The sequence below is a fragment of the Equus caballus genome, chromosome 21 (assembly GCF_041296265.1).
Source record: "Equus caballus isolate H_3958 breed thoroughbred chromosome 21, TB-T2T, whole genome shotgun sequence".
Lineage (NCBI taxonomy): Eukaryota > Metazoa > Chordata > Mammalia > Perissodactyla > Equidae > Equus > Equus caballus.
The window spans coordinates 68359895-68378803 of NC_091704.1; the positions used below are offsets into that span (position 1 = coordinate 68359895).

Below are 18909 nucleotides of genomic sequence, written 5' to 3' on the forward strand. Positions count from 1 at the left end.
TACTATTCACAGAAAAGGCTCTATTACATGACGATAATTTAATGCTTTGAAGCAAATCACTCTGAGCCTTTAAACATGCCAGAATCAATAGGAAATACGCAACTGTCGTCCTGACAGATGTTTTTTTCCTTAAAATTTTAAGTTATTTGATGAATACAAATGATCAAATCTCCAGTGTCTTATCACATCTCAATTGTATAAAGTGCTGGCTAGAAATAAAGTACAGGCCTTAATGTGTCTATGGATAATTGTCAATCTCTGAAATAAAATTTCCAGTTAGGGTCATCTACCTTTCTGCTGACAGACAGCCTGTCCTGAGGATATGCAATTGCTAGTGGACTCAGAGAAAAGCAGGCACATACCTTCCTTGTTGTGCTAAATTCATACACAACTTCTTTCTCTTGATCTCTCATTACAGGCTTTTTGGAGATATTTCCCACATACACATGACTACGAATGACAGGTAACAGATCAAAAGATGACTCTGCAATCTTCTTCAGTGCATCAGCGATGGCTTTATCATGGGACTCCACAGTTTCTTTTGGGTTTAGAGGCAAGTGTGAAACTGTATTTACAGTCGGAAGAGAACTTCTCTCCTCCTGTGTTGTTACTACTTCAGCGGGAGGGAGGTTCCTTCGGAGGTTCTTGTTGATTCCTTCTGTAGGCACGCTCCCGGTTTCTGGTTCTGGGGACCCGGTGTCCAGGCACAATCTTTTAGCACTTCTCAGGGTAGGCATTGACAACGTCCTTTTCCCGCTTGAATCCTGCTGAGTCCCCAAATCTCTTGACTTATCCTGGTTACAGTCACCACCAGAGTTGCTCCCTGTTTTAACAAATGCAGTTGATGTTGACGTGATTGCTTTGAATCCTGTTATAGCGCTGACAGGCCCTGGTACATTCTTACAGTCGGCAGGCAGACCTCGAGTGAGCTGAATATTCCCTTTGAGGATGTTGAGGGTGCGGGCCCTGGCAGATAACTCTGGGTACATGGTGTCAAGAATTTTAACGGAATTCTCCTGGGGCCCTGCTACAGCAGTATGGGCAGATGCAAAGGCGGGGAGTCGGCCAGGCACTGGAAGGGCATGCTTTGGGGTCACAGCACAAAACTGCAAAGGAGATGACAATATCCTCTCACCTGCTGGTGCAGTGGATAGGGAAGGAGAAGCGCATGGAAGAGAGGAGCGCCCCAGATCTTCTGGCAAAGGAGACATCATAGGAGGCACTGGGATTTCACACAGTGGAGAAATCTGGCCAACAGGAGAGGTAGGTGAGGAGGGACTGGAACTTGATATCAGAGGAGAAACTGCTTGTGAGGTCCTTGGAGGCGTAGCTATCAAAGGAGCGAGCAAGGGGGGCAGAGGAGGCCCCACCTCCTGCCGTATTTTACTCAGTGTGTCAGCAGAACAATCTGTAGGAGTAGATGTGTCAGCATTGGCTAAAATGGTCTGAGTTTGGTTTCTCTGAGTTTTTGCATTACCTCTTTCCCCTGAAAGTGACTGAGAAACTTCACTCTGATTTGTTTCAGCTCGGCTTGATGCTAAAGTCTTTACTAGTTTGTTTGATTGATCCTTGTTTGAAACCTTTGATCGACTCTTATTTTTGCCAAATGGCTCAAGTTTCCAGTTATAATATGTGTGATCAGATGCAACAATCTGCGACTCAAAGTTTTGATCATATATTTGAGAACTAATCCTCACACTAGGCTTAACAGGTCTATTCCGCAAACGACTTTTATCAAAGTTGGTACTCTGACCACTGCTTGAAATATCCTCTTGGGTACATGAAAGGTTACCGCCACACTGGGTTTCCTCAAATGGAGGGCCAGTGTGATCGGTCTCTGGGGACTTCACAGATGTAACTGAGAGGCAACCAGCTCCCTCCCCTCCCTGATCTGGGGAAGCAGGCATGTCTCCTGGAGCATTACACAGTATAACCTGGTCCACATTTGGCATGAGAGCTACCCCGTTTATGATGGTCCAGTTGTCCCCCTTCTCGATGACTAGATTCTGATCTTTATTTATTAGCACATTTATGACTTCGGAGGTCACTGTTGCTATCTGACACTGAAATGTCGTTCCCGCCTCACCACCAGTGCTGTGCTGGGCTGTCTGTCCTGCTCCTGAGTCGGAGCACGGGGGTGAGGGCCCCACCGGTTCTGACATGTCCTCTTCCCCACTGTCCATCGGCCCGCTCACATCCGAGTTACCCTCAGCTCTGCCCTGAGTGTTTTTATTAGTGGATGTGCCCCTGGAGGGAGAAGGGGCCTGGGTGTCCAGGCAGACTGCTGGTGGGGGTGGAACTGAAGGGGGTGAGGAGGAGCCAGCTGTTTCCTGAGGTGGGACTTGTTCTTCTAGGTGTTCCCTTGTCATGCTGTCACGGACACTTAAGAGCAGGAAATTTCCAGAATCTTCTCCATTAGAGTCCTCATGATTGGTCTGAAGTTCCTGTCCAAGCTTGGTGAGCACCTCAGACAGCGTTTCCAAAGAACACTGAGCGAGCTGACCCGTGTCATCTTCCTCTGACTCCAACCACTCTTCGGAGGTTTCAAGTGTTTCTTCTTCACAGAGCTGCTTTCTGTACTTTTCTCCTAATATCTCACTTTGCTTTAATTCTTTGTTCATTTCTTTCTTTAGGGTTCCTTTGCTAGAACATTCTGAAACAGAGTCCCCTGAACTATAATCTCTTAACTGACAACTTTCAAGAAACATAACCACCTCTGATGTCGAAAGTCTGTCTATCTCAGAAAAAGTACTGATGTTAAAGTCCTGCAGAGCTGAGGTCAGATACCCGACCTCTGCGGAAGGTCTGGTCTCAGCGGCAGCAGCACCTGTAGCTCTGCTGTCTTTTCTGGAGGCATTGACAGCCCCTTGCTGCCCACTCCCCACCGCAGCTTCAGGCTCATTCTCGCCCTCACTGCAGCTGGGAGCCTCACTCTCCTCGACCTCTGTGTCACCGCCTCCCGCCTCCCGAATCCCTGTGTAACAGTACAGAGTACCAGCAAGGCCACTCTGGGGGACAGCATGTGGCTCTTCCTCTTTTCTGCCAATTGCTGATGAAAAAGCGGGACTTGCCGTGCCCAGAACTTCAGGAGAAGCACTGCCAGGCGCTGGAGACGGCAGCTCCAGAGTCTCCTTTGGGCTCTGCTGTACACTAGGAGAGGCCTTTGAAACGGCCAGGGTCTCACCATCATACCCAACTGTGTTTCCACAGGGCATTTCCTCAACAGGAAAAGCTCCTGACGCTGGCACTTCCATGCCTGGAAGTTGTTTCTCCCCATCCACCCCAGACAAGTCCGGATTTGCGGCATGAAGACAGGGATTCTGCTTCTGCACCTCTTCCTGCACTGCAGTTTCCGTCACAACTTTTTGGTTTTGGACTGGGATGTTTTCACAAGAGAAAGACAATTTACTATTTGCGGAACGACGAGAATTTTCTACTGGTGAAGAACCACTTGGAGAACCAAAATCTAATTTTCTCCAAGAGGTGGAAACTTGTGGTGAAGTCCTTTTCGCAGCAGCTGCCTCCTTGGTTTTCCATGTTGTATCCTCTCCTTCCCCAACCCGTCTTCCTACAGATGACCCGTAACCTGTTGTATTACCCACATTTTCTGTAGCTAAGGTAGGCTCAGTCCTATGTGGTCTCAAGTGTCCCGATACAGCACTTGGTGCCGTTTCAGGTCTGGTCTGCTTGGTGATAACTGATACCTGGTTAGGCAACAACGACGGAGCAGCCTTGAGTCCCACAGGATTGTTACTTCCTTCAGTAAGATCAGGCGTGGAGGCTGATCCTCCATTTTCTAAGGACAGCATCGTCTTTTGTAGCTGATAGTTGGTCTTTTGTTCATGTTCTGATTTAGCTCTCAGCCTTTCTTCACCACTTCTCCTTAACAGATCACTATGGTGCCATGACGTGCTTTTAACAAAACCAAAACCATTCTTGATCAAGTCAGACCGAGACTCCACTAATGATGTGAAATCTGACTGATTTAGTGTGAGCTCAACTCTTGGATCTTGACTTTCACATTGCCCATCTTTCGTAGCTTTCATAAATATTGACTGAGGAAGTGAACAGACTTTGGTCATGCCTTTCACAACTTTAGTACATTCTACTGCACTGCTACTCTGATCATTAAAATGCGATGCTCTCAACATAGGGCTCAAGGCATGAGAGGTGGTCTCCAGATCATTTTCTCCTACAGAACACTCTGGCGGCTCAGACTGCAGATATAACCTGTGTAAAGTTTTAGCCTGTAATCTTTGTTCTGAATGATGCAGTTCAGCTGGGATAACTTTAGTAGGAACACGTGTATCATTACCATACTCTAACCCAGAGGAAGACTGGGGATTACTGCAGACAGACGATGCTCCCGAGGTAGAACAGGAAGATGATGCGGCTTCAACATCAAGCCCTGGTCCATCCATTGCATCACCTGCATCTTCTTCTGATTCAGGTGATTCTCCTAAAACGAACCCTTGAATATCTTTTCTTTCCTTTTCCAATTCTCCAGATATTCCCTGAAAATGGTCAGAAACTGATATACGATCTGACTCAGAAGTGACTTCATTAGTTAGTGTCCACTTAGTAAAGCCTGATTTGGGCGATCCTATCCTTTTGGATAATAGGGTTTTTCCTTCAGATTCCATGAGTTCATTTAATGGCCTCTTGCCGAAGGGAGAATAACACACATGTGACGTCCCGGGGGCCACTTCCTTCTCTTGGGCCAGGATGCTGGACAAGCTGTCAACACTCTCACTTCCGACGGGTTTGTGAAGTGTGTCCTCGGTTTGCACTGACTTATCCACCTCCCTAACCTCTCTCTGTCTTTTTGCCTCATCTAAACTGCCTCTTTGTCCATTGCTCATGAAATCAGATGACACTGTCCAGTGCTTCTCACAAGCTGAGGAGTATGTGGTTGAAGGTTCTCTCAGTGGTGCTCTAAATGTCCCAAACCCAACATTTGTCACTTCATTTACTTCAAATGTACTTAGAACTTGGGTGGCTTCATGTGATTTGAGTGTTTCCTCCCATGTACCACTTCCTTTATTTTTTCTGGACGATCCAAAACAATCCTGTGATTCAGGTGTTTCATCTTCTGAAATAGACTCAGAATTTCTATGCTGGGCCGAGTCATTATCACTGGAATCTGTATATTCTCCAAAGTAGGTTTCCTTGAAAATAAATGAGTTTTACTAGTTAGTTAATTAAATAATTCAACCAACTAAACATAACTATCAATTAAATGCATTAAAAAAAAATACATGCTTCCGAAGAATATTTTAAAACACATCTGAGAAAAGGCTACTTTCCTCTCTGGAATCTCCACTAATGGGTGAGTCTCAATCTCGGGGACAACACTGCATCACCCTTCCCTTAGACAAGCCCATGTCTCCCCAGAGTTCTCTCAGCACACTGCTTCTCCCACAGCAGAGATTCTTCAGGGTTCTCCTCCACACACGGTCTAGGGTTAAGTCTGTTCTCCTACTTCTAAACATTCCTACTTCCCAACTCTTACTTCCGTATCTTCTGCTAAAAAAGGGTTCTGGCTCTGGCTGCACAACCCTCTTTTCCCTGTCTCCAAGTCACTCCTCCACATGTGTCTGACTCAAGCCTGGGCAGCCCGCTCTATGCACCAAGCCTAGCCATCCCTCCTGCTGACGTCTTGTAGACATCTCTTGCCACACATTTCCTCACACTTCCTGCTGCGTCTTGGACAATGTTATCAACCAACTTGTTCCTCCCCTTCAACAGCTTATGCACGGACAACACTCCCTCCCACACAGTCCCTGTTCTCCCTCTTTGCTCCAGAACCCCTGTGACCCCCAACCAGCCCACTCCTGTCTTGTGCTAACTGCCTCTATCACGTGACGCACCAGGCGAGCTAACTCATCAACTGCCTTGCCTCCCTGTTGTGTAAGGGAAATGGCGGACTGGTGACATAAACTTGCTCCTACTAAAAAAGTTCTTTCCCCCCTTGAATCCTAGAGTACCATCAACTCCTGGCTTTCCTCCACTGTCATGACACTTATTTTCAACCTCCTTTCCTCTTCCTCTCCTACTTAGTCACGTACGGATTTGATAGTTCCCCAGGATTCCGTCTAGGACACTATCCTTTTCTGACACTCTTACTCAATGGCAACACACAGTCCCAGGGCTTCTGCTGCACCCAAATGCTGATGCGCCCTAAACATGTGTGTCCCTCCACAGCCCTCCTCCAAGTACCATGCCCGCGGATCTAAGATACATATTGCATATATCCACTTAGAAATTCCATGCACACCTCATATCTGACATTTTACATATTATCTTCCCACCCAACTAGAGTTTCTTCTTATGTTTGTTATTTTCCAACATACTTGACTCCTTCACCTCCCCTAACAACCACATGGAAAATCTCACCAAATGCTGCTCATTTGACCTCATAATATTGTTCAAACCATTCCCCACCTCTTTAACCCAATGCTACTTCAGGGTTCAGCTGTCAAGAACTAAGGAAACTACTGATAATTTCCCTGTCTATGGTTTTACGTCTTTCCTGACTATCCTCACTCCCCACCCATTCATACTGTGACTGAACTGAAACTTTCAGATGAAAATCTACCCTTAGGTCCACATCTTTGGATCCAGCAAGGATTTCCTACTGCCTTCAGGATAAAACGGAAAGTCCTTAGGATACACAGGGTGCTTGTGGACCTGTTCCGCATGAATGTCCCCCAGCATCAAGTGCACCCTCAGTTCTGTACCTCTGTATAAAGAGCTTCTCCACCTGAAACACCTCCCTTCCTCTTTAACACTCAGCTGGGATCCTATCTTCCCAGAGCATTTCCCACCCTCCCCCTCTGCCTGGCCTCCACTCAGGACCAGCTCCCCTCTAGATCCTTTCTGTAGGGTATACTTCCCAGCACTGAAGTGCTCTACCACAGCTGTGTCATTGTCTGCACCCTTATGGTCCCGCCAACACACAGAAAGACCCAACCAAGCAGCAACCATCGCCTGTGTCACCTTTGCATTCCTGGTGCCTAGCACCGTGTCTAGAACACAACATGTGCATGATGTTTCCTGAATGAAGGAAGAGACTCAAAGGAGTAAGTTATCTGCTCCTTAAGCCAAAAAGTATACAAATTTGCTTCAGCAAGACTAACGTCCTAAGAAATTAAAATTATAATAAACCATTCTGCAAACACACAAAAAGATGAATTCATCAAGTAAAAGTGGGGAGTTCAACAACACAGGTTAATGGGCATGCACACTATATACAGGGATTTCTCCATCTCTGGAAAACTCCATTCCTACAACTATGTATTCAATAAATTCATTCCGTATCTGTTATGTGCCAGGCACAGTCCTCCCACCAGAGACCAACAATTTGGTTGTGGATAAAGACAAACAAAAATGCAACCATAATACAAAGTGAAAAAAGTCATACTATATATGTTGATCCAAAGGGCACTGGCACGTCTTGTCAAATTCTCACGTTATCCCCTAATAAAATCTGGTCTGAGTACCACAAGTGTTCTTTGAGTCTGGCTAATGTATTAGGATGGACAATATGCCCACTTGGTAATTCAAATCCAAAGTGTATACTCACAGGTGCGAGTGAAGAAGGTAAAGTGCCCAGGTGTGGTAAGGACACCAGAGGGGGTGATGGTACTGGAGACAAAAGAGGCGGGGGAAGTTTGAAGAAATCAACTGCAGCTTGAAGATCTTCATCAAAAAAATGATCATGATCAGAAAAGTCAGTACTGTCGTCTTCGTTCCTCTGCATTAAAACCTCAGGATTCTGGTCCTCAGTAAAAACACGGTCATTATGGTCAACTGCTCCACCAGGTCTCTCTTTTCCCACATTTTTACATGCAGAGAAGTCACCCTCTATCTCCATGGACAGTTCTGCCAGACAGGTCTGCACTGCTGAGGCCCTGAGAGGACTGCCTCCTACTGGAGGGGGCACGTCATCTTCCCTGGACTCTCCAGACGTCAGGTTTTCTTTGGCAGGTTTTTCTGTGGGGGGAAAAAAGTAAATATCAAATATTTACTATACCATACCAAAAAAATTTTTTAAAGACCAACTTATTCTAATGGTTCAAAATGCTTGCAATATTAAGTTCAAGTAGAAACATTTTTTAAAAGGCAACCAATCTCTTCCTAAAGATTATCCTAGAAGACCTGAACGTATTTCATGTAAGCATGCTTCCCTCACAACAAGCAAGACGAGAAAACAGGCAAATGGCTGGATGAGATGCCCCTCCCACCCATCAGCAGCAGGACGCACAGGTGGAAAGGCATTCAGAGCAGTGGTAATGCCTTGATGACTCACTCGTTCGCTCAGTGAATCTTTCCAGACAACCAGCAGTATTTGGAAGAAACAGCTGTGTACATATAGGAAGATAGGCAACACCATTTTCTCTGTCTGAAAAGTGATTAAACCCAACCAATATAAAACCTACCTCATGACCATATTTCTACAATGCTCTAATTAAAGGACTTGACTAGATCATATAAATACTTTATATTACAATGCATAAAAAGGTAGTGCTTTTTGGGTCTTGATTCTGATTTTGGTGAACTACAGTGGTGCAAATTATCAGTAAAGACGTGTGTCCTGGGAAATAATTAGAAATAACCATTTGTCATATTTGAAAGCCATAAAAATGTTTTACAGAGGACTCAGGGCTCCTTGGAGGAGTGGTGGATTACAGGGCTGGGCAGGGGAAAACACAAATTGAGCCTAAAACATCTTGCTGTGTGAAAAAGTAAATAAGTACTCAAAACAGGATAGGATCCACCTAAAGGGCCCAGGAGCCAACCAGAAGATGGTCCCAATAAACAAATCTGGAACAGTTTGAACAATAAAATAATGACAGCACTCAACTATAATGTATAAAATAAAATAAATTATCTATGAGACTACGCTGACAGAAATAAATAATGGAATGAATAAACAGATGGTAAAGAAGGGATAGCTCTTCCTTACAGAGGAAATCCAACTGATAAATGTATAAAGAATGGGGGAAATACAAAAATCACTATTAGACAAAGTAGTAATAGTAGCAGACAAGATCCATTCATGGATGCTAAAATCAGTGGGCTACAGTTGGAAAGAGAATATTCACATAGTATCTAAGTATCTCCCTCAAGATAATTAATAAGGAAAAAACAGTAACTTCACAATGGGGAACCCTGGCAAACACCATCTTAAACAAGCGATCAAGGTTACCATCCCCGTGATAATGCATATCCACATCCCCTCTCCCCTGGTACAACACCCTGAGCAGAGCGCAACATCACCACCGTGGAATTCTTGCCAAAAAATACACAGCCTCACTCTAATACGAGACATCAGGTAAGCCAATGGGCTTTCTACAAAATGATTCATACTCTCCAAAAGTGTCAAAGACATGAGACAAGGAAAGACAGATAACTGTCAGACTGGGGGGGATTAAAGAAAGAATGACTGCTAAATGCAATATGGGAGAGTGGAAGGGAAAAACGACGTTAGTGGGAAAACTGGTGAAATTCACACAGGTTAATTTAGTTAATAGTACTGTACCAAGTGTTCAGGTTTTGATTATTGGTGACAGAAAATATTAAATGTAGGGGAATCTAGATGAGGGGTCTAAGGGAGTTCTCTGCACTATTTTTGTAACTTCTTCATATGAAAACAAAAAGTTAAGAAATATATGTTTTACGGTAAAAGATTCCAAAGATGCCATGTTTTCCCTTATACTTGAAAAAGTTAACATTAAATAACAGCCTTATCCTTCAAAACAGTTTGTTTTTAAATAAACCATATTATTAAATGAAGGACAGCCCTTTTAAAAAATAACATCTTTAACAACATGAAATCAAGTGCTTATAATAAAACAAGACTATTGACTGATACTGAAGCATGAAAAGAATGCAGGCTGCTTCTGCCTGAACGCATGAACAGATACATTCTAAACTGAAGACTAATGGAGGAGATGCAGGTACCATCTCATTATATTATCACCGCCATTATCCAGAAAGTGAAGTGGATGGAAAATCTATTTAAAAGAATCCCATCAAATATGCCTCAGTATACCTCACAAGTTCTGAATCTAACATAAATAAGAACTAGTAATTTGTGTTGACATTTTCCTGAGGGAACTTTGTCTTCAGAAGCCCAAGAGGAAAAACTAGGTACACATTTCTATAGAGTTAGATTCTCAATGATCTATCAATCACAGCAGCTAATCATAAGAACCTAGCAACATTTTTTAAAAGTTAAGTAAGAAGCACTTTAATCCAATGCAAGACAGCTATTTTCTCCCCATCCACTCTGAAATGACTAGTATCTGCTCCCAATTCTTAAATACTGAATGGAGTATAACTGAGAATGTGGTGGAACACCCAGGTGACTTTTTATCACAAATCAAGAGAGACCACAGAGGAAGTCCAACCTCTGAAAACGCATTAACTAATTGTGCTGTACAATAGTAATATGACATGACAGTTGGGATGAAAGAAGATAATTTTTATCTGACAGTATGAGTATCCTAAAGGAGACTATGAATGTACACTTGATTGTATACTAAAAGTTCAACCAAAGAACTGGTAAGTTATATGAGAAATGAATTAAGCTAAACCGCTGGTGGACTGATGTGACTCATAGAATGATTTAGAAAAAACCATGCTTCCTCAGTCTTCTGCAAATACCTGCCACATGTGCTTCCACTATGTGTCCTTCCAATTTCTATGAATATTCCCTAATGAAAGCTGCTACTAAGAAATTAAAAGCCAGGGGCTGGCCCAGTGGGCAGCGGTTAAGTGCACACGTTCCACTTCTTGGCGGCCCGGAGTTCACTGGTTTGGATCCCGGGTGCGGATATGGCACGGCTTGGCACACCATGCTGTGGTAGGCATCCCACATATAAAGTAGAGGAAGATGGGCATGGATGTTAGCTCAAGGCCAGTCTTCCTCAGCAAAAAGAGGAGGACTGGCAGTAGTTAGCTCAGGGCTAATCTTCCTCAAAAAAAAAAAGAAAAAAACTAAAAGCCAAATGCATTTACTGAAATTACTAGTCACACTGAAGGAAAAGGAGTTTTGTGTAATCAAAAGTACCCATTCTGGTTTATTTTACTTGTTTAATGTGAGATTCAGAAGATATTAAAAAGTAAATAAACATTTCTACTTTCATGCATGAAATGTACTTCTGGAAGCTTCTCTCTCACCTGGGACACATCTGCTGCCTTCACCAGGTAGTTTGTGTGTTGTGTTTATACAGAGCCAGAGTTCCTTCAGAAGTAGTTTTACTTTTCCTGTGAAAAAGAGTAAAGTGCAAAAGTCATGCCATTGGCTCAATCTATATAAGGCCAAAACATACCCCTGTGAAATTAGGATTTATTAGGGAGTTAGAAAACTAGGTGATTTAAACATCTTCCCCAAATTCAACCATTATGCAAATTCAGTTAGCACTGAGGGGAAAGTCTGCAATGCTTTAGCTAAACACTGAAGGCCGAATAAAGGCTTGGGTTTTTTTGAAGGGGGGATGGGATGAAGGAAGGGTGGAATGGGAACCAAAAGACCAAATCTGCTTGTTGTTAAAAGGCCTTAATCACCTTTATGGATGCAGGAAGCAAACCAATCTTTGGTCTATACATCCTCTACAGAGAGTGATAGGAAATGGGGGAAGGAAGCACAGATATAACGACCCACATACGAGATGTTGGCTCTACATATTCCACAAAGAACGGTAGAGAGGTACCCCCCAGTTACAGGAGGTCACCAGAAAAGCCATTAGCTGACCACATTGTAATTACCCTGGGGCTTCAGGGATCGTAGAAAATCCATGAATGATCTTAAGGGGAAATGAAGCGGGAGATAAAAATGTATGTGTGTAAACATATGGATAGGGGAAGAGAATCACACACACAAGCAGACACACAGAGAGAATGCTTTTATAATGCTTTTATAAGGAAAGTGAAAGCTTCGGAATTTTTATAAATTTTCAAAGGGGTCTGGATTCCTAAAACGGTGAAGAACCACAGCTAAAAGGCCAAGCGTAGTTGTAACTAAGACAGGCCTAATGAAATTCATTAACATTGAGAATATTGTACTATGGTTTTAAAGTGAGTTTAATATTAGTAAGTACACAAAAACTTCCAAAGCAAAAAATATTCATAAAACTCTAAGTATGAATAGGTTGTGATCAAATATGCATAAAAAGACAACCCACACTAATTAAAATTCAAGTAAAAATAAGCATTAAGTATTAGGCAATTTCAGGCCACCTCAAAGTTCTTAAATTAACACAAAGCATTTACTGAAAACACTGAAATCTGTAATCCAGTTCTAGAGAGACTAAAAAGATGAACCTTTTAAACAAAAATATTTCCAAAGAATCACAAATTTTGAAACAGGTCTGCTCTATTTCAGCTGGCAAACAGCATCACACCAAAAAGATGAAGTCCATAGAAAGGGGACCAGGACAAACGGGGGCAAAGTAACAGGTAAGTTTGAAAAGTGGGACATTTCAACCTCTTCTGAGCCAAATCCGCCTGTCACCACGTGAAAGCACATCTACTTTTGGTTCAAAATTCTGTGACCAAGTAGCTTGTCTACATTGTGATTTAACCTACCCAAAAGCCTGCTTCCAAATACTGTAATCCCCTTTGCTTAAATGACCTGACCAGGATCCCTGCTTATTACGTATACCCCAAGCAGCAAGCAAGGAACCTTAAAAAAAAAGAAAGAAAGTTACTTTTCTATTCTTACGAAGACTATTAAACCAGAGCTATGCCTATTCTAATTCAGCACTTGTTCATTACTTCTAATGTGACCAAAAAAAACTATCCATTTCCAGCAAAGCAGAAAAATATCATCACTGTGGCTTCATAACTTGAGAAGAGAAACTCTCATTAAGCTGAACTGCACACCTTCCCCCAATCCTTTAAAATGCTTCCTTTATCAAAATCTAAGGCATCTATGAGTATTTCTGGACTTTTCTACTCCATTGATTTGTCAGTCTCCACAAGAAAACCATGCTTCTTTAATCACAACAGTTTTACAATCATGTTTCACTATCTGTGCAGGCATGAGTCTTGCTCAGGTTTTTCCTGTCAAAAATTTTATTATTCTGAACATCTATTCTTCCTGATAAGTCTTCACCATCTGCTTGTCCTTTCCCGTATAAAATCTCAATGGGATTTTGAGTGAAACTGTATAATTATAAATACATTTGGGGAAAATTCACATCTTCATATTTTGAGCCTTTTGATCCAGGAATACAATGTTCGTTTGTGTGTTCAGGTCTTCTTTAACGCTCTCAGCGTTTATTGTTTTCCTCAGAGGCATGACACCCTGCGTTTAGGTCTTTTCCTAGATATCTGAAGGGTCAGTTGCCATTTGAGAATGAATGGGCTGTTCTTATTCCGTCCCTGTTCTAATAGGTTAATGAGGGGACATCGTGTGTGTTCACTGTATATATGACCATTTTCCCAAGCTCCTAGACTTCTGTTCTCCAGCTAAGACTTTTCAATTTTCTACATGGTCATATCGTTCGACATTATGACAATTCTGACTCTTCCTTATTAGTATTTACAGTTTGTATTCTTTTGTGTCTGCTCTGCTGCACTGCTTATGGCCTCCAGTATATACAGAATGAAGGGAACAAAGAACACGATTGCCTTCTTTCTGACAGTAATAACGATGCTCTTAATGATTCACCATGCTCAAGTTTGAGACTTCTTTTCTATCATTACCTCATGAAATATTTTTTTATGAGGAACGGGTATTAAATTGAGATGATCATATCATTTTTCTCTTAACTAGTTGTTGCAGTATTCCTGAGATAAATTCTTAAGTCATAATTAGTCTATATTCTAAATTACTAGATTTGAGTTCTTAAAATTTCATTCAGTATTTTTGCACCTATATTTCCTAGTGACAGTTCTGAGTCTGGAGGCTGTGTGTGCATGTTGTTATTAACTGGTTTTGGTACAGTGTTATGCTAGTCTAAGAGAATGAGACAGAAAGCACCATATTTTTCTAAGTTCTAAAACAAACAAAATAATAATAAAGACATTAGATTTTATTGAAGGATTTATAGAGCTCACCTGTAAGGCCCCTGGATCTTTTATGGTCTTAGATTTTTTAACTATTTTTTAAAATTTCTTCTGGGCTATTTTTCTGTTCACGTTTGCAACAACTATCCTGAGTCAATTTGAGTATGTTTTCCCAGAAAATGGTCCATTTCATGAACATGATCAAATTTAAATATAAATTTGTGAATTAAGAAATTCTCCAACCGCAGTTTTATAGCTTTCTCGGTCTTGGTGCTATTGTTTTTGTTTCTTGCTTTTTTGATCATACTTGCCAAAGAGCTGTTGGTTTCACCAGCACTGCAAAGATCCAGCTGTTAGTTTTAATAGTCCCAAACCAATTGCTTTGTTTCCTAGTTCATTAACTTATGTTTTCATCTTCATTAATTGCTTCCTTTTATTTTCTTTAGGTTTCTGTTACATTTTCTTACCTTCTTAGTCATCCATTCTTCTGTAATTCTTGCTTCACTTTCTGTAATTCTTGCTTTCTAAAATAATCACTTAAGACCACAAATCATTCCTTTGAATATCATATTGGCAATATCTCAAAGATTTTAATAAATACTGCCCTACTGTTATTTCCAAGACAGTTTAGTATTTCAGTTTTTATTCTGTTACCCAAGAGGAGCTTGCTTGTGTTTATGTGTTCAGTTACCAGATAGCTTTTGATTATGATTCTAATTCTACCCCCTATTTTGTCTGCCTTTACTCTCTTTTATTTCTGAGAAACATATTAATTAAAGTCTCCCATGAAAACACATTTGGTTATTCCCCCCAGAATTTCCAAGTGTTTTATTCAACATAGTTTCACGCTCTTAGGTCCATGATGGCAGTATCTTCTTGGTGAACTCTAACTTTAATCAATCTAGATATTCCCTTTTAATCCATGTAAATTCATTTCGAGGCCTGAATTATTTTTTGCCTTGTATTACTGCTTTCAAATTAGCATTTGCTTGGAATTCCTTTATCCATCCCCCTATATGCAATCTTTTGCTTCATCAGCAGATTCCTGAAGTCTTCATTTATTTGGAAAAAGTGAAATGTACAACAGACAATATCCTTGCCCTCACAATGATTAAAAAAATACTAATTCTACTTGAGATAGTAACAAGTTCTTTGGAGAAAATAAAACAGAATGCTGGGATAGACAGCAACTAAGGAGAGGGGCGGGAGGGTTCTATGTTAAAGAGTAAGGCCCGAGATTAGCCAAATCCTAAAACAAGTCTGTCAGTCCAGAAGGGAAGATGATTAAATTCAACAGTTGCCTGGGCATTGAGAAAGCAAGTGTTGTCAATCCTCTACTCCTCTCAGCAATATCTATTCTCAAAGCCTCACCTTCCACACCTAAGAATAGGAAGAACAGAGTCAAAAGCACATGGAATTATGTATTAGTGATCATTATAAACAGCAAACCAGTGCCCAGGCAACTGAAAGGTGTGAAATGTTGAAGCCTTAAGCCAAGAAAAAGATGATCTTGTGCTCTGTGGACCTAGCACAGCTCATCAAGCCATGCTGTGGCAGCATCCCACATAAAATAGACAAAGATTGGCACAGATGTTAACTCATGGCCAATCTTCCTCACCCCCCCCCAAAAAAGAATTTAGGGAAGAAAAAAAGCTAAAAGGAAACTTCTGAAGAGACACTATATACTTCAAGAAAACAATTTAAGAGGTTTTATTAATTTAGATTTGGAGTAAAAATAACAAGTTAGTGACAAGAAAACATCATTTTAAATTTATCATTACCAAAAAAGTACAAGACAGGCAGAAGAGAAATTCATAATCTCCTTTTCAAAAATGGAGAACGAAAACACAAAGAAGGAAAAGTAAACACAAAGAAGAGAAGTCATTTACAATGACACACTCAGTGATAAGATGTGCACCTAGACACGTGTGAGCCCCTGGTTTCATGACAACCACTTGACTTTTCCGTCTAACTTTTGGCCTTCCCTAAATTCTCCTATCTTCCAAAAATACACCATAGGGCTTTGACTCCACAGTGTGCCTGCCTGACTTTAACGACGTTTATATATTTGGCATCTAAGAAACTTATAACTTAATGAATCGTAACCTAATGAGAAAACTATACTTATTTACCGAAAAGTGTAGAAATTATATCTCTAATTAGTTTTTCCTTTCCCAAAACAATCCCACTTTTTGACTTTCATTCACTGTATTGTTTTATCAGACCGCAAGTGATCATACACACAGATCTAATGAAGACAGGAAACAGGAGATGGCTGCTTCTAACAGGAAACATCCACTGAGCCCTGGAACTTCCACAATTATAGGTGAGAGCAACCAGCAACCTCCCAAACCACTAAACATAACGCATAGAAACTAAAGCAAAATTTCTAATATACTCACTTTTATCTATGCTTCCGTAAGAATCACTTGAAATTTGTGTTCCGATGTGTCTCAATTCTAAAAACATGGGGGAAAAAAACAGTTAAAAAAGAATATTGCATGTCAAAACAGAATTTTTAAGTATTAACTGAATACTCACCCTTTTCATTTTTCTGTTTAGAAAATTCATCAAGCCTTTCCTGTGAAAACAAAACACCACCAGTGTTTGTAACAGATATGGAGCACAGCCACTGGAGACCTCACGTGGGAGGGCGCCCTAACGGGCACCGCTTCTGCTGTCACAGGGTGGCCTCAGCCCAACTCTCCGTGATTAGGATACACGACACTGACAGAGGACACTAAGGAGCCGTGAAGCTAGGAACTTAACACGTGTGTGCACAGCTGTGGTCTATTACCTGTGTCTTCTTAAACTCCTTTTCAAGTATTTTCTTTTCATTCCTCAGTTGCTTGAAGTCCTGAGTTTGCTTGACGGCAGCCTCTTTAAGAGTGCAATGAAGTAAGAGACAAAAGTAATTTACCAACTTTACAACTACCACTGATGAAATACTCAAAATCTAATCTATTGAGCATCTAATTCATTTCTTAAAACTTGGAAACAAAGTTTGTAAAAAAGTTACTGTTCCTTCAGTAATATATCAGTCAGGGACAAATGCAGGAAAACTTTCTGTTGTAACTATTATTTATAAACCTAAAAATCCTTTCCAATCCCAGCACAAGACAACCCAAACCCTCTACTCAGATGAGAATCTAACACACACAACCTTTAAAGAAGGAGAGGCCACGGTCCCCTCTGTTCTTCAACAACCAGGAACATTTAAGTTCTAGAGATTTAGAACTGTGGCTTTAGCTCAGAATATAGTTAATACCATTCTCTTTATTTGGGGCAAGGGACAATATTCTCAATGTCCACTACATTGTGACTCTGTCCTGGAATTCCCTTTAACAAGTTCATAGTCCTAACTGCCAATATCTTTAATACAGATCTACTTTCAAGGTATTTTTATAGCTCTTCTCTGGATCTTCAGCAAATTCTACATTCCGGTTTTTGCTTCTGAAGCACTAAATGGTTCAAACATACTATTAAGAATCTGAGCAGCATTGACTTTCCCTGCGTATGTTCACACACAATTGCGATGAAAACTAACATTTCACAAAATACCATAGTAACAATCCTTTGCTGATTCCTCTAACAAGCTTGAGTATTTTTTTGCCCAATTATCATGCCACAAAACTTACTACAGAAAAATATTTGTGTAACATGGAAAATAAAGGCTACACTTTTGCTTCAAAGGAAGTCTGTTCTAAAAGCTGCATACAGTCACACAGGCATTTCAGATCTCTTTAAAAACATTTCCTTCAATAGACACTTATCTCCACACACTAGCATGAGAAGGCAATACTTAGAAAGAACACAGTGGCACTGTACTTACTGTCATACTGTCAATTTTGGGCAACAACAAAATCAGAGGAAAACTGTTATCAAAATATTTACAGAGTTTAAGTCTAAAAAACTGGACTTGATGTAGGTAAATTAATGACTGGAAGTATTTCCAGCAACTTCTATTCTACATGCCCTGATCAGATTAAATCTAAAGTCTCACTTCATACTGCAGGTGAAAAACAAGCCATTCTCTGGGGCAGAGCACTCTCAGCAGGACGAAAGAGCAAGAGCTGGGGCAGTGAGCCAGGGCAGGCAGAGGACTGCTGCAACCCACAGAGGCAAGGCACGGAGGGAGGACCACGCGCCAGGCCTGGGTCTGGCAGAGCCCCTCTTATCTCTACTTGACATTATTTCCACGTCCCAACCACCCAAAGAAGGTGTAAAAAACAGAACAGATCTTGAGTTGAGTTCCCGAAAGGGTTACCAGCTGCCACGTGAGGCCATACCAGATCCTCCCATGCCCCCTCTGCACCCCGCTACCTCATGGAGATGAGAGCCGCTAACTGAAAAGTGGCGAGAGGGGAGATCAGGGACAAAGTCGACAACCCCCAGTGTAAGGAATTTCATGGAAATCTCTCCACAGGTATGTTCTGACTATTCAAATACCCAAGTTTCTTGATGATAAAAGTAGTAATCTTTTCTACTAACCACTTCTTTCATTAGGAAAAAATGAGAAAGCCCCATGAGATTCAACTTTCAAAATTAAATCCTTTTTAGTGATTGCTGCTTTTTACAGTAAAATTATGGGCTGCTATTATTTTGAGTGCAACAAGATTTCAAGGATTTAACACATTCCATTTCCATATTACTATCTGCTAGCTGAAAAGAGTGTAATATTCAAACTTTTTCCTAACGCTGCCCTTGATGCAGTCACCCAGGGATCCATCCTCAAAAAGCACACCAACTCAACTACTTGATCAAGGACTACAGCTTTGTGTAGTTACCAATGTCTGCATGACCAGCGACTTCTACTAACTAGAAACAACAGCGTCAATTACCTTCCAGCTTCTTCACCTTGGCTTCTAGTTTCTTCTTCCTAGTAATACA

The 18909-nt window shown here is 41.3% G+C and overlaps 1 protein-coding gene across 1 annotated transcript in view; it reads right to left on the bottom strand.

The window, feature by feature from the left end:
• The window catches only part of ICE1 (interactor of little elongation complex ELL subunit 1), a 58748-nt gene that overhangs the window by 19555 nt on the left and 20284 nt on the right, over positions 1–18909 (bottom strand). The window contains exons 7-13 of the mRNA XM_023625870.2: positions 18861–18898; positions 16817–16899; positions 16561–16600; positions 16422–16478; positions 11188–11274; positions 7586–7995; positions 363–5168 (exon numbers count right to left, since the gene is read on the bottom strand). Coding sequence (XP_023481638.2) covers positions 363–5168; positions 7586–7995; positions 11188–11274; positions 16422–16478; positions 16561–16600; positions 16817–16899; positions 18861–18898 — 5521 coding nt within the window. The remainder of the gene's footprint in view (positions 1–362; positions 5169–7585; positions 7996–11187; positions 11275–16421; positions 16479–16560; positions 16601–16816; positions 16900–18860; positions 18899–18909) is intronic.